Here is a 12,946-nt window from a genome sequence, read left to right as displayed (position 1 = left end):
ATGTATATTGTGAGTGCTGCTAATTTATCTATTCCCAGTCCGTCAAATTATTGAACAGTGGTAACCAAAGTCATGGTTGTTTTACTACGTGAAGTATTATGAAAATCATCTTTGAAAATTGTTTTTTGAAATTGTATATGAATAGGAAATATTATTAACAATAATTATTTATTAACAAAAATTGTTAAATAATTTTTATGTCAGCGAAACCTTTATTATATTTTTTAATTAATCAGTCCTCAACTTATAAAAATAATAAGGAATACCACACACAATATTGTTGTATATAAAATTCGTGGTTCCCTATTATAAGTACATTTGATTACGCTTTATTGAGATTCCCCTCTGATTGCAAATGCTGGTGCGCACAGTTTCGGGCTACACAGGGAGACAGGGAGAGAGTGGAGTACCACAGAGGGTCGAGCGCTATCTGTCCCCTGGCCCCCCGCCATGCCTCTAGTATCCTCCTCACACTATGAGCACACCCAGCCTACCAAATCATCCATACCCTTTTCTGAAATTATTCGCCTGAAAGGGAAAAATGGGTAGGTGTAAAAAAATTAATAAATCTCATATTACTGAATAGAAAAAAGCTGAACATGAACTCTCAACACAAGGATTCACATTTTGAGTTTTTGACGTGACGTCTAATAAATTTATGAACGCCGGCTGCACGCACGAAAAAGTGTCCCGAAACGCACATTGTTCCAATACGATGTGTCCCGTTACGCTCATTGTACGCTTGCGCCGCATCTCTCTTCCACTCGATTGGAACAACCATCGATTTGACTTTTCAATCATGTTTTCGTCATTTGAATTATTAATATTATGTAATTTAACGATCGTCCACCGATTTTCAGCACAATCGGTACGGTTATTTAAAAGTAATGTTGAATTTTCAAATACGTTTTTGTACGAACAATGGTGTTTTACAGTTACACATAATTCAAATTACACCCGGGATCTTTTGCACAATGTTTTAAAAAAATATTGTAACACATAAATAAGTTTGGTGTATTTTGGATGCGTATTTGTTATAAAATCGTATTATAAAAACGAAATAATATTATTCCCCTACATTGCTTCCATCTACGGTGACGGACGCGAACCGAACGAATCGCGATATCTAGCCGCTTCCGCGGCAACCAGGAACTCGTTAATACATATTTTCCTTTGTTTATCGTGAGGGGCGTTATTATTACTGAATTATAAATAAAATTTCGTGCCCGGGGCCACAATTGCATATCATTTTGAGCACTGGAATACATAAAAACGTAAAATATTCTCAAAGAATTTTAATGTGTGGTTTTCATTGCTTATTACAACAATTTCGGCAATAAAGGTTAACTATTCTTGCATTTAAAAAATCTGATTACTAGTATAATTTCAAGTATTTATACTTTTATTATTAAAATAAAAATGATTCAATTTTATTTATAAAAGTATGCAATCATTTCATCAATGTTTTGTTATGACGTTGTCACGTTAAACTATTGTCCGTAAACCGACTTTAATGACAACCAATTTTTTTTATTTTTATTTTATTTTTCAAATGTCAACCTCTTAAATAATACAAAATTTTAGAGTTTTATAAAAACATGTACATATATTTCTGAAGTTATCTAGCACATTTTAAGATATATCATATACTGAATTATATCATAATATTATGCAAAGTTACGAAAATTTATATAAAACCATAAGTTAGATTCACATGGACCGCAACAGCGATCGTATGTAGCGAGTGTTTATTAATTTATATATGTAGCCAGTTGGCTGTGTTAAAATGTACAATTAACTTCTTTGGTATTAATGTTTTTATTTATTGATATTGAATAAAGACAATTACGAACAATTTTATTTCTCCCTACATTTAAATTGTGATGATACTGCGATAAAAATTATTTTTATAGTAATATATGCATATATAACTGAGTGTATCATATGGCCTTGTGACGAAACAAAATCTAGCTGTCAACAACGGGTGCCACAGCCACAAATATAAAAATGAAGTGACATCAAATTTATTGTTTGGGTTATTTGGTATTGAGTTGTTAAAGTACATTCTTCTAGGTGTAAAATATCGAAGAAACCCAATTTACTTTATGTAACTCTGTACTGACTTTACTAGTAGGTAATTGGTTATGCTGTTCTTTAAACGTGAATATACAAAATTACATATACATAATCCGGTTCTTCTGCCGGGAGGTATTTTCTGACATGGGATAATGCAAACACTGCATTAAAAAATGAAAATTATAGTTTAAATGTTAACATAAACATACTATCTTGGTTTTGTATTATTTAAGTAATCATTTACCAGTATTAAGCTATAACAAATTGCATCGTATTACTTGTGTGAGAATGCGTGTGCTTGAAAGATAAGGAACTGCAGTGATTTGTGATTTCCTGGGAGTTGAAATGATGTCAGGCGTGTGGCTATATACTTCAATATTGCGCGGTAAACCTTATCGACCGTTTCATGTAATAAACGTCTCGATTAAAGCTTAAGGATAGTTGTTATCACACTGATGGGGGTTATAGGCTTTATACACTATCTAGTTGGCAAAACCGATACCACTCTGACGTTACAGACTACACGCAGGAATGTGAAGCTAAATTTATTAAAAGAAAAATGTTTCTCCTATAGAACTTATTGTTTGTTGGTATTTTGCAAAGTTTTGATTGGAAACGTGTGTACTCAGGGTTACTGTAGTTTAACGTTTATTTGTGTGATAAGTTCTTTTTACAACCAAAAATTTAACTTTTTTTATTCATCGCAGATGATTTAGTAATAAAATATGCTTAATTAAAATAGGTTATTTTTGCAGTAAGTTAGTTTGTAAGCTCATTATCAGCGTTTGTGTCTATCTATTGTTAATTTACTAACCTATTTTGAAAATGTCATTCTACACTTCTATACCAAGACTGTAGTGCTGAATAAATAAGTACGCTATATATTAGTTTATTTTGTAAAGCATTGGTTTGTGCGGAATGTAACTGTTGTGGGAGCTAAGCGCCCCCCAACGAACCGGTTTACTTGAAGTGACTATTGCACCTGAAGTGACCACGACCCGCGCTACTTCCCTGTGTAGCGGGTGTACAACCCAACAGGCGTTCCACATTGTACCCAGTGCGCACGGGGCAACATAACTAAAGCAATGTTTAAATAGTAGGATGAACATTAAGTACTTTAAATATACAATCAAAAAAAATAATTTAACGCATGTTGCACAAAATCTTATAATTTTTGAACGTATACGTTTTTAGGCACGTTGAAGGAGAAATTTTAGCGTGAAACGAAAATGGAAAGATCTGCGCACGCACCAATGACGGAAGTTCAAAAAGTTGAAGTCTATCAGGCGCATGCGCATACAAGACGAAGTCGTCCCGATAGCCAGCTAACTACATGTGGCGGCATTAACATGCATATATTCATTTTGATGACGTCTTGGGACGTACCTTTCGTATCGGTGTACCGAATAAATCTTTATGGTAGCCAAACTATCATGGTACACATTTGATGCGTTCAAGGTCAAGGATCAAGGCCAAAGTCATCATATATGGTCGCCGTGACATCCCAATCCAAAATGGCGGACCCCATCCACGATTCCCGTTCCAGCACCAGAGCAGTGAGGGACATCCATACATTACTTGCGTTAAATAAGATTTCACAGTAACAAATAAAGAATGTATCTCATTAATAATAATATATGCAATTGATATAATTTATATATTTTATATTCGGCAAATATTTAACACTTCTTAAGAAATTGAAAACATTTTGTATTTTATACAACGTGTTTTGGTTCTAATTGGCACAATTTTAACTGCCAGACCAATGTAGTTTATTCCGTAAATGTGTCACTGTAAAAATATTTTGAAAAATTATTTTTCTTAGTCTTGTCTATTAAACAGTTACGTATTAGATGTGTTGTTCTGAATCCACGGTTTAAACCTTTAAGTATATATGTTTGGAGCATCGTAAATAAATTATTTAGAGCATTATTTTAATTTTAATATATTAAGTTATAGCCTATCACATTACTGCAAATATTTTTTTACAGAGAAATATTTTTTTCTTAGTTTTTAAAATCCACCCGTAGACAACTCATATTATCTACCAACACTGATTAAAATCACTTTAGCTAAATATTTATTTATAAACCCTCCACTCAGAATAATGGAGAAAACAGTTTTTTTTTTTGACGTGATAACGTCTTATAAATCGATGAACGCCAGCTGCACGCACGCAAAAGCATGACTAATTATCACGTTCTGCCTGAGCCGAGGGTGCAACCACCGTGCGGGAAAATCTTCTATAATATCAAACAGGTTAAGGTGGGCTTTTTAAAAGCAGCAATTTAAAAAATTTGATTAATTTCGTCAATTAAAATTAACAATTTATTGACATTAATTTGATTTCAGTTTATTTCTATAACTAATTGTTCATGATTATATTTAAACAAATTATTTAAATTCAATTTCAAAAACTGTAAATAATATTTGAAAATTAAAAAGTATGCAATTTTTCATCAATGTTTTCTTATGACGTTATCACGTAAAATTATCGTCCGTAAACCGACTTTACAGACAACCCCTTTTTTATTTTATAAGTAGTATCGTTTTATCTAAAAATAGGGGGGGGGGGGGGGTTTGTCTGTAAAGTCGGTTTACGGACGATAATTTTACGCGATAACGTCGTAAGAAAACTAATGAAAAATTGAATACTTATTAATGTTCAAATATTATTTACAGTTTTTTCAAATTTAATTTTAATAATTTGTTTAAATATAATCACGAAAAATTAGTTAAAAAGCCCGCCTTAACCTGTTTGATATTATAGAAGATTTTCTCGCACGGTGGTTGGCCGGTTCTTGCACGCTCGGCTCAGGCGGAACGTGACAATTTGTCGTGCGTGCAGCCGGCGTTCATCGATTTATAAGACGTTATCACGTCAATAAAACTACAATGGTGAAAGTAAGGCGGAGGTGTTCTTGAGACGCTCACCCCAATAGTGGGCGGGGTGTCGAGAAAGAGTTGCTTGGATTTAGTTACACACTATTTGGCTAGTGATGAAGGGAACCACCCTTGATATCTCGTCCAATCTGACTAACACGTATGCTTGTTCGATGTGAAAGTTGCGTGTCGAAGAAGAATAAAGTTGTAGTGGGGACCTAACACATCCACCTTGGTTCTGGGGAGAAGGGAGTTAGTTGTTGCAACAGGAGGAGGGGTGAGAGGGGTTAGATAACTTAGAGCAGATAGTAAATGGGAAGGGAAGAGGGAAGAAAGATTGGGAAAGTGGGAATTGTAGATGTTTGATGAGGGTGGAACGGAGAGAGGGGGTATACAGAGGGGTGAAGGGGCCAAAAGAGGAAGAGGGGTGGGAGTAGGGGGAGAATGGAAGGGCCTGAGTGTGAAGAGTGCAGAGGGGATAGTGCAGAAGAAGAAAGGGGAAAGGACGGGCTTGGCGGATGGGGTGATCATGGGGGGCACGCGGGGTACCGACCTTGGAGACATTGGAGCCGAGTCGCCGCCGCCGCTTGTTGTAGTTGATGAGGAACTTGAGGCGGTTGCACTCGTCGAAGGAGCACTTGTCGGTCACCGAGTACATCAGCACGAAAGCCTCCGCCCAGCGGATGTTGGCTTCCAGCGTCAGGCACTCGCTCTCCTGCTCACACACACACACATGCTGCACTCACAACTAGCATTGGGAATGTCACTGTGAGGGATGCACCAGAGGCCCCAGGCACGCATCCCGGTTTGCCATGATTTAGTTCCAGTATTGTTCGCCAGAATCCCTCCCGACAGTTACAGGTGTTGTTACTTACCGCAGTCCATGACTGGTTTCTATCCCAACATCCCCGGCTCTGAGTAACCTACTATTTACAACCTCGCAGTGGACTGGAAGTTCAACTCCAAAAAAAAAATTGTATCCAAACGATTACAGTACACTTGTCACCTTACATGGTTCTTGCATGAATATCATATGAACTGCAGCAAGTCGGACAGGTAATGACGCTCCTAATATGTGCTATTCGCCACCAGCTTGTATCTTTCAGATATGGAGCAACAGCTACAAAAAGCTGCTTGTTGGATCAGTTTCTTGCAATTGCCGGCGATGAGTCACCTGATGAGTGAGTGTAGCGCCCGCCCAAACATTGCTATCACACTAGTCATGCAGCTGACAGCTTATTAAAGTAGTTTTGTATCTCATCATAGTGAAAGAGCAGATGGTATCAAATAAATAAAAGCCTTAACAGTTATAAAGTAGAACTAAGACAATTTCCTTTATTTCACATAAATTTGTTCTTGATAAATGTGATTAGGACTACCTGAATCAAACTGTTAACATCCAATGAAAGAATACAAAACTAAATGAAACTATTTTTTGAACACAGCTCTCAAATGACGGGAACATTTTCTGCTAATGGCGATATCGATTTCTCAAAACTAAAACTGATTCACAAGTGACGTCACGAACCTGGAGGGACTTTGGAAGGTAACTGGGTGGTGGTTCACCAATCACTCCGCGGTGTGGAGGTGTGGAGGTGAAGGGAGCACAGAAAGCTATTATTAAGCTATAAGGAAAACATTGTTTTATCTGTAAATCCACAACCCAACTTGCCAGAATGCATTAAACACCGTAGGTATTAATTCTGCATCTGGGCCACATCAGTAGGAATTGAAAGGAGTGTAATGTTTTCCCAAAATCAATTCTCGAAAAATCGGCTTGGAAAACATTCGGTATTCACAACCTCCCGATCAATTCCACTGGCAAATATTCCATTCGTGCATCTGGACACTGGCTTGTTAGTGGTTAGCCGCCTACCTATAGTACTGACAAGCCTCGTGTTTGACAGATCGTTCAGTGGGATCAATGGCAGCTTCTTGGTTATTACCGTAAAAGAGCTCTTGGCACAGGCGTCAGAGTATGAACTGTCGATTGTCTTAGCTATCCTAGATAGTAACGCTGTGGCGGCCATTTCAGTGTCAAAAATTACTCAAAAATTCTAAAAACTTACTTTTGTCAAAAAAATTTCCTTTTCGAGGAAATATTTTCCATTTTATTCATCAAATATGCCTTTGGCTTTTAATGACTTAAAAACAGCTTAAGACTCCTAAAAAAAGCTGCCAGTAACAGCTGAGGACCATTAACCTTGACCCGGCGGACATATTAGATCACCTTCATCCCAGTGGCCATCTTGCATTCCGGAATACATTTTTAAGAACTATTTCATTTTTCCTAAAGAAGCTTATTTTAATCTATATGTAAAAGTTAAAACACCTATCACTATTATATTTATTCAAAGCAAAATTTTACTGTATTAAATATATTATTAAATAATAAAATAAAAATTCACATTATAAGCATGTATTTCGGGTACCTACACCCTTGGTTTTCAATACTTAGCAAATATATAAAATTTAAATACCACTTTAAACTTAAATATTGTTGTTTGTCCTTTTCTTTGAAAATATATTGCCAATAGTTCCTCTGTATTATTTTTTTTATGTTTGAGGTGGAGAATTAATTTATAAGACTGCCTTATTCTAAAATGTTTTCCATCATTCTTTTTATAAGAATTAATGTTTTACTTTAATAATTTTTATAACTACTGTATTTGCCCGTAGTCATTACGAAAGTTGGTATCAGAGTCATGGTTACATTATAAATTTTGAGTTAGCAGTCATTTCAAATTTGGTAGCAGAGCATGGCTACTTTATACGATTCTTTATTGTTTGTAATGATACTGTAAGTAATTATATTTTCAGTATTTGCCCACAAAGTTTATGTGATGAAATAATATTTTTATACATTTTGATACAAGTAAAGATACAGTATTATTAATTTATATTTTATTATGTGTATGTTAAACAATATATTTTATTGTTAATTTTTATTATTTAAAATCTTTTTGTGTAAATGTGACAAAACAACACATTAGTTAAATCTTAATTAATTTAGAAGTGCTGTGAATGTTTTGTCTTGCATGTAGAAGTGCTAGGTGTAGGTTCTTATCTCAAAGCATATTGAAGGTCGCATTGTGGCCATAGGCGGCATGGCCACTTGATTTTACATTTATTTTAATTAATTAGAATTATGGCTGTTACGTAATTTAGTTTTAATATTTGCCCCTTTCCTTTTTTTAAAAGAAAGTATTGGTTTGTTATAAGTTTTGTAAATCTTATTTTTAAAAATGTTTTATATTATGTTATTTTTTACGTTAATGGTTTAGTTTCTTAATATTTAATAATAACGCTTTGGACTTTTAATTAAAATACTGTGTGCGACGCTTCCCCGCGGTGAACATGCAAATGGACTGTTCCAAGGCTATAAGGTGGTGGGGGAAATACGTCAAGGGAGGACAGAATGAGCTGTGCGGGACTCGTCAGCTGATCGCCGGGTGACGCGTATGCGCTTCGGGCGTAACGAGCGCGATGATGGCTTGTGGTATTGGGCCGGCGCGGACTCGCGAATACTTTTTAAATAAAATCAGCTGACGTGTATTGAGCATTGGGAAATACTTACGTTGTCACGGGTGCTGCCAAGAAGAAGAAGAGTTCACGCTACATTTTCCGTTGAATGCCGAGTTAATATGAAGCATTTAGCACCTCTGCTAAATTACAGCCCGCTAAACTCCGGGCCAGGAGGTGCGGGGTGTGATTCGACGTACATCGTTCATCCAAGTAAGTGATTCCGGCTCCGAACTTTTGCCCCTGTAACCCCGGGGCGTTGATTTAGACTTTGCCAAAATAAGAGTGAATAATCCGAAAAATAACTTCTGCCAAAAGACCCTGATCACAACTTCGAGTGTATGTTCCATCGTGGTACCCATTTTTAACGAACCTTGTATCATGCTTGCCGCGAAGCGTCGTAAATTAAAAATCACCCGGGTGTAATTAAGACATTTTAGAGTGACGTTTATTTTTATTAACTTTTATTTAAAAAGAATTGTAATTCATTATTTATATACATATATATATATATATATATATATATATATATATATTTGGAGCTGCTTGTCATTAATGTTTGATTTTATTACAGTATTTATTTATTGGTATATACTAAAACGTGGCTCTATTAAAGGCCTCTGTAGCACTATAGGGCAAAAGGTTATAGGCATTATTGTAATCTTTTTGAGATTTTGTTTTCAATTAAATTGCCTGCCATGTTCATGCGCAAGTAGTCCCATTAAAGTTGTTGGCATTGCAAGTAATTACGTGTTTTTCGTTTTAAATACTATCACTCTGTTCTCTTCCTTTTCCAAAAGGTCTTTGAATAATTTACTTAAGAATTTTGGGGCACTCGTTTATTGGAGCAGCGCGCAAAATAATAATTTGAAACGTGGAGTTTTTAAGTCTGTTCCCAGACGGGTGTCTGACTTGTGGTGGTGTGACACAGGGGGTGTCAACCACGACAGCATCACATCTGCATGCGCATCTGTTTTTGTTATGCTTAACAGTTAAGTGTTGCATGGCTGTCTGTAAGGTTTAAAAAAATTATTTTTATAAAAGAACAGTAATTGTTTATCAGTGATCATTTTTATCTTTTTATTATCTCGCATTTAAAGCAGTTATTCTTACTTTTTGTTTTTTGCTTATTTCAAATGTGTTATCCCCTAATATGTGGATTACAATATCAGCTATTGAAATAATTTGAAGGTGTATTAGAGTCAATTTTTGTTCTGCAGTAGATATTTTATTTTTAGTTGTCTAATATTTTTATCTGACATGTTGTGTCATTATTTTGTTTATTGTATTCATTTATTTACTAGGGGATCTATAGAGATCTAATATTTAATTATTAATTTAAGGTGAGCACAAATATTCATTAATAAAAATTGGTTTCTCGCTGTTTGAATTCCTGGTGAATGTTTATGTTCTTCATGACAAAAATTTCCTATCCAAAATGTCATCCTTCGTAGCACAGTGCTTCCAACCTTCATTTTTTGTACTATCATGATGTCCCAATTTTGCAATTTTCATGTGCTTTTTGCCCAATTTTTTATTTTTATGTGCTTCAGTGATATTTAATTACATTTTTTAAATTTTCTCATGTAAGTAGTGTATTTATCTTTATTTTAATGTTTGGATCATGTGAACATCGTATTAAGATAAGTTCAAGAAGATTATTTCATACATTTGTTCTCTTCTGATAAGTTTTTGATCAGGTGTGGTTATCACTATCATTTGTGGATGATAATTTTACGTGTGTTTATGTTAATATAATTGACCATGTTTTATTAATATAAAATAATGTAAATATGTATTCTAAATTACTGAAACTACACGAATTAGTAACGTCCACGGTGATTGGTTGGAAGTTAGATAACAATTCTGAGTCGGTCAGACTAGCAGATGTATCAAAGTATTGATCGCCGCTTAGAACGACCAACCAAGAACAACATCAGGAAGTTTTATTTTTTGTCAGGACTATGTACGAATAGGAAGCTTTGAATTTAAGGTCCAATTTGCATCAGTAAAATAGGCAAGAAGAAATATGAAATTGACGACTGCTATCATGTTCATCAGAATCTGGAAATACATCGGAGACAGGAACGTCGATAGTATTATTTTGAGATTTTAACATTTTGTACTGAGCAGCTAAGTCGTCGATAATTGGAATCAAAATACGATACAAGTCGTAATTGACTACCAACTGCTGAAACCAACAACGGAAAAGGAGAAGAAGCACAAATCCAGAGTCGCCAGCTGATGAATGCGAGAGCAACGGTGATTTCCCCTGAAGGAGCCCACGTCGACAGCTTATCATTTCGGGATCAGTAACGACTTTCCCGAACGAAGGAAGGAAGGACGTTACTATCATCGCTGATTCCACAGTACGTCCAATTACGGCTCGTCTTCGCTGGTGATATATCGTTGGACGAGATTCGTCTCCTTCGGTACGGTTTTGTTACGTTGAGGTCAGTTACGTATAGACAGTTGCAAACGTGTTACCTATATATAACAAAAACATTCTGATACTTTATATTTTTACCGCAAAGTCAAATCCGAGGGTAGTTACTAATTTGTTGTAGTTAATTTCATGTAAAACATAGGTATTGTATGTCAAACTAATGATATTACACCGTAAAAATGACTCGACATAGTTTTGCTGCTAAAACTTTATGTAAATATTAAATATATTTGGTACTTGAATTTGTTTGAATATTCACTAACATGTAACTTTAAACCTAGTGGTAAATGCTCTACCTTTTGAAGTCTAGTCAATGTATTTGCATGAACCAGTGGTATGACTTTTATACTACTTGAAGTAATTTTAAATTTCACTATTCTTCCTTATATTTGATGATTACATTTTGTTTTTACAAATAATATTTTGTAATATAAATATAATAAGTAATTGAATTTAACATTTTTGAACTCTTATATGTTGTTGATTAATTGTTGCGCAGCATTACTAGTTAATTCATTCTAACTGCACTGAATATTAGAGTCTTAAGCTGGCATAAAATTTTGTGAAATTAATTCATTACATGATGTTAAAGTGAATGTTCATTACATTGAAAATACATATTATAAGATATGTATGTGACTGTTGAAATTATTTAAGATTATTAGTTGGAAAATGGCACCACCAAGCATAAATAAATACCTTAGTGTAATTTAAGAAATGCCAGGATTAATTCAGGTAAACATTTGTTCAGTAAAAGATACAGTTACTAGCCGTAGAATAAGCATAACTATGGAACAGTTACTATTGAGATAAATGAATTTATAAGCTATTTGATATAATACTAAGTAGTCCCATAAATCTGTCGTCTAACGCGATAGCTAAAAAGTTACATATCTATTCTCGTAGATCTAGCGAACATGTTAGTGTAGTTACTACAGATCTGACGACAAAGTGAGAGGCAGTTACCTCTCACTTTATAGCAAGGACTTGAGAAAATGACAGGTATTCAGTTCAATATTTGTAAAATACTTACCGAGAATCAACAACCAAACTTCGGCTAAATATTTAAAGTTATTTTTTATAAGTAGATTTATATTTCTATTAGATTTGTTCTTATTGTTTCCATGGGGCGGCTTCCAGAAAATATTTGAATAGATTTTCGTTTCATGGTTCACCGAAACCACCGCGAACACAAAAGTTTAAACACACACACACACACACACACATATATATATATATAAAATTCTTATGGACACGATAACTGCTATAATGTTTCACAATTCGCTTCCAAACTGATAGGTAAAATAAAATAATTGAAAATCACGTTCGAGATCTTTAATGGGTAATATACGACCAGAGAGGAGACTTTTTTTTTGAAAAACAGAAAAATTGCTATAAATCCTTTAGTATGACGAACATCACATGAGTTTGAAGGATTTATAACTCGTAGGAGTAATACTAAAAACTTTTGTCTAAATAAATTTTTCATATGACGAACCATAACTGCAAGGGGTGGGAAAAATAAGGTTTGGAGGACAAAAACCTTGTTAACTCCCTTCGTAGGCACACCATCGAATCCGTTCAAATTGTTTGTAATCTTACAATATTTATCAAAATCTTTTGTCTTGAAACATTTTTAGATAAGGAGAACGATTGCTGCAAAGGGGTTGAAAAATACAGGTGTATAATTAATATATATATATATATATATATATATATATATTATATCCATACCCTGCACACTATTAAAACCCTTATTAGTTACTGAGATATTTAAATTGGAAACATTACTTAAATATAATTTTTTTTATTATTTCATCCGGTAAAGTTAATTAATCTCATCCAAAACAACTTGTTGCAAGTAGTCCCGATTCTTGCCAACAGATGTCGACTCGTATTATGTTGATGTAAAAAATATTTATTTCCTTTATGTGGGATGCGGGATGCTCACTAACATTCACAAAAGAAGGAAGGCTTCGCTATACAAAAAGGAGAAGGAAGTTCGTCATGCCTGGTAGT

At 34.5% G+C, this 12,946-nt stretch overlaps 1 protein-coding gene across 1 annotated transcript in view; it reads right to left on the bottom strand.

Moving 5' to 3' along the window:
* Positions 1 to 12,946, bottom strand: part of LOC134536654 (ras-related and estrogen-regulated growth inhibitor) — a 325,681-nt gene that overhangs the window by 15,577 nt on the left and 297,158 nt on the right. The window contains exon 4 of the mRNA XM_063376461.1: positions 5,513 to 5,674. Within this exon, the coding sequence (XP_063232531.1) occupies positions 5,513 to 5,674 (162 nt within the window). The remainder of the gene's footprint in view (positions 1 to 5,512; positions 5,675 to 12,946) is intronic.

Source organism: Bacillus rossius, chromosome 11, assembly GCF_032445375.1.
Source record: "Bacillus rossius redtenbacheri isolate Brsri chromosome 11, Brsri_v3, whole genome shotgun sequence".
Classification (NCBI taxonomy): Eukaryota; Metazoa; Arthropoda; class Insecta; order Phasmatodea; family Bacillidae; genus Bacillus; species Bacillus rossius.
The sequence above is the reverse complement of the archived record's forward strand: the minus strand, read 5'-3'. Positions and strand labels throughout refer to the sequence as shown.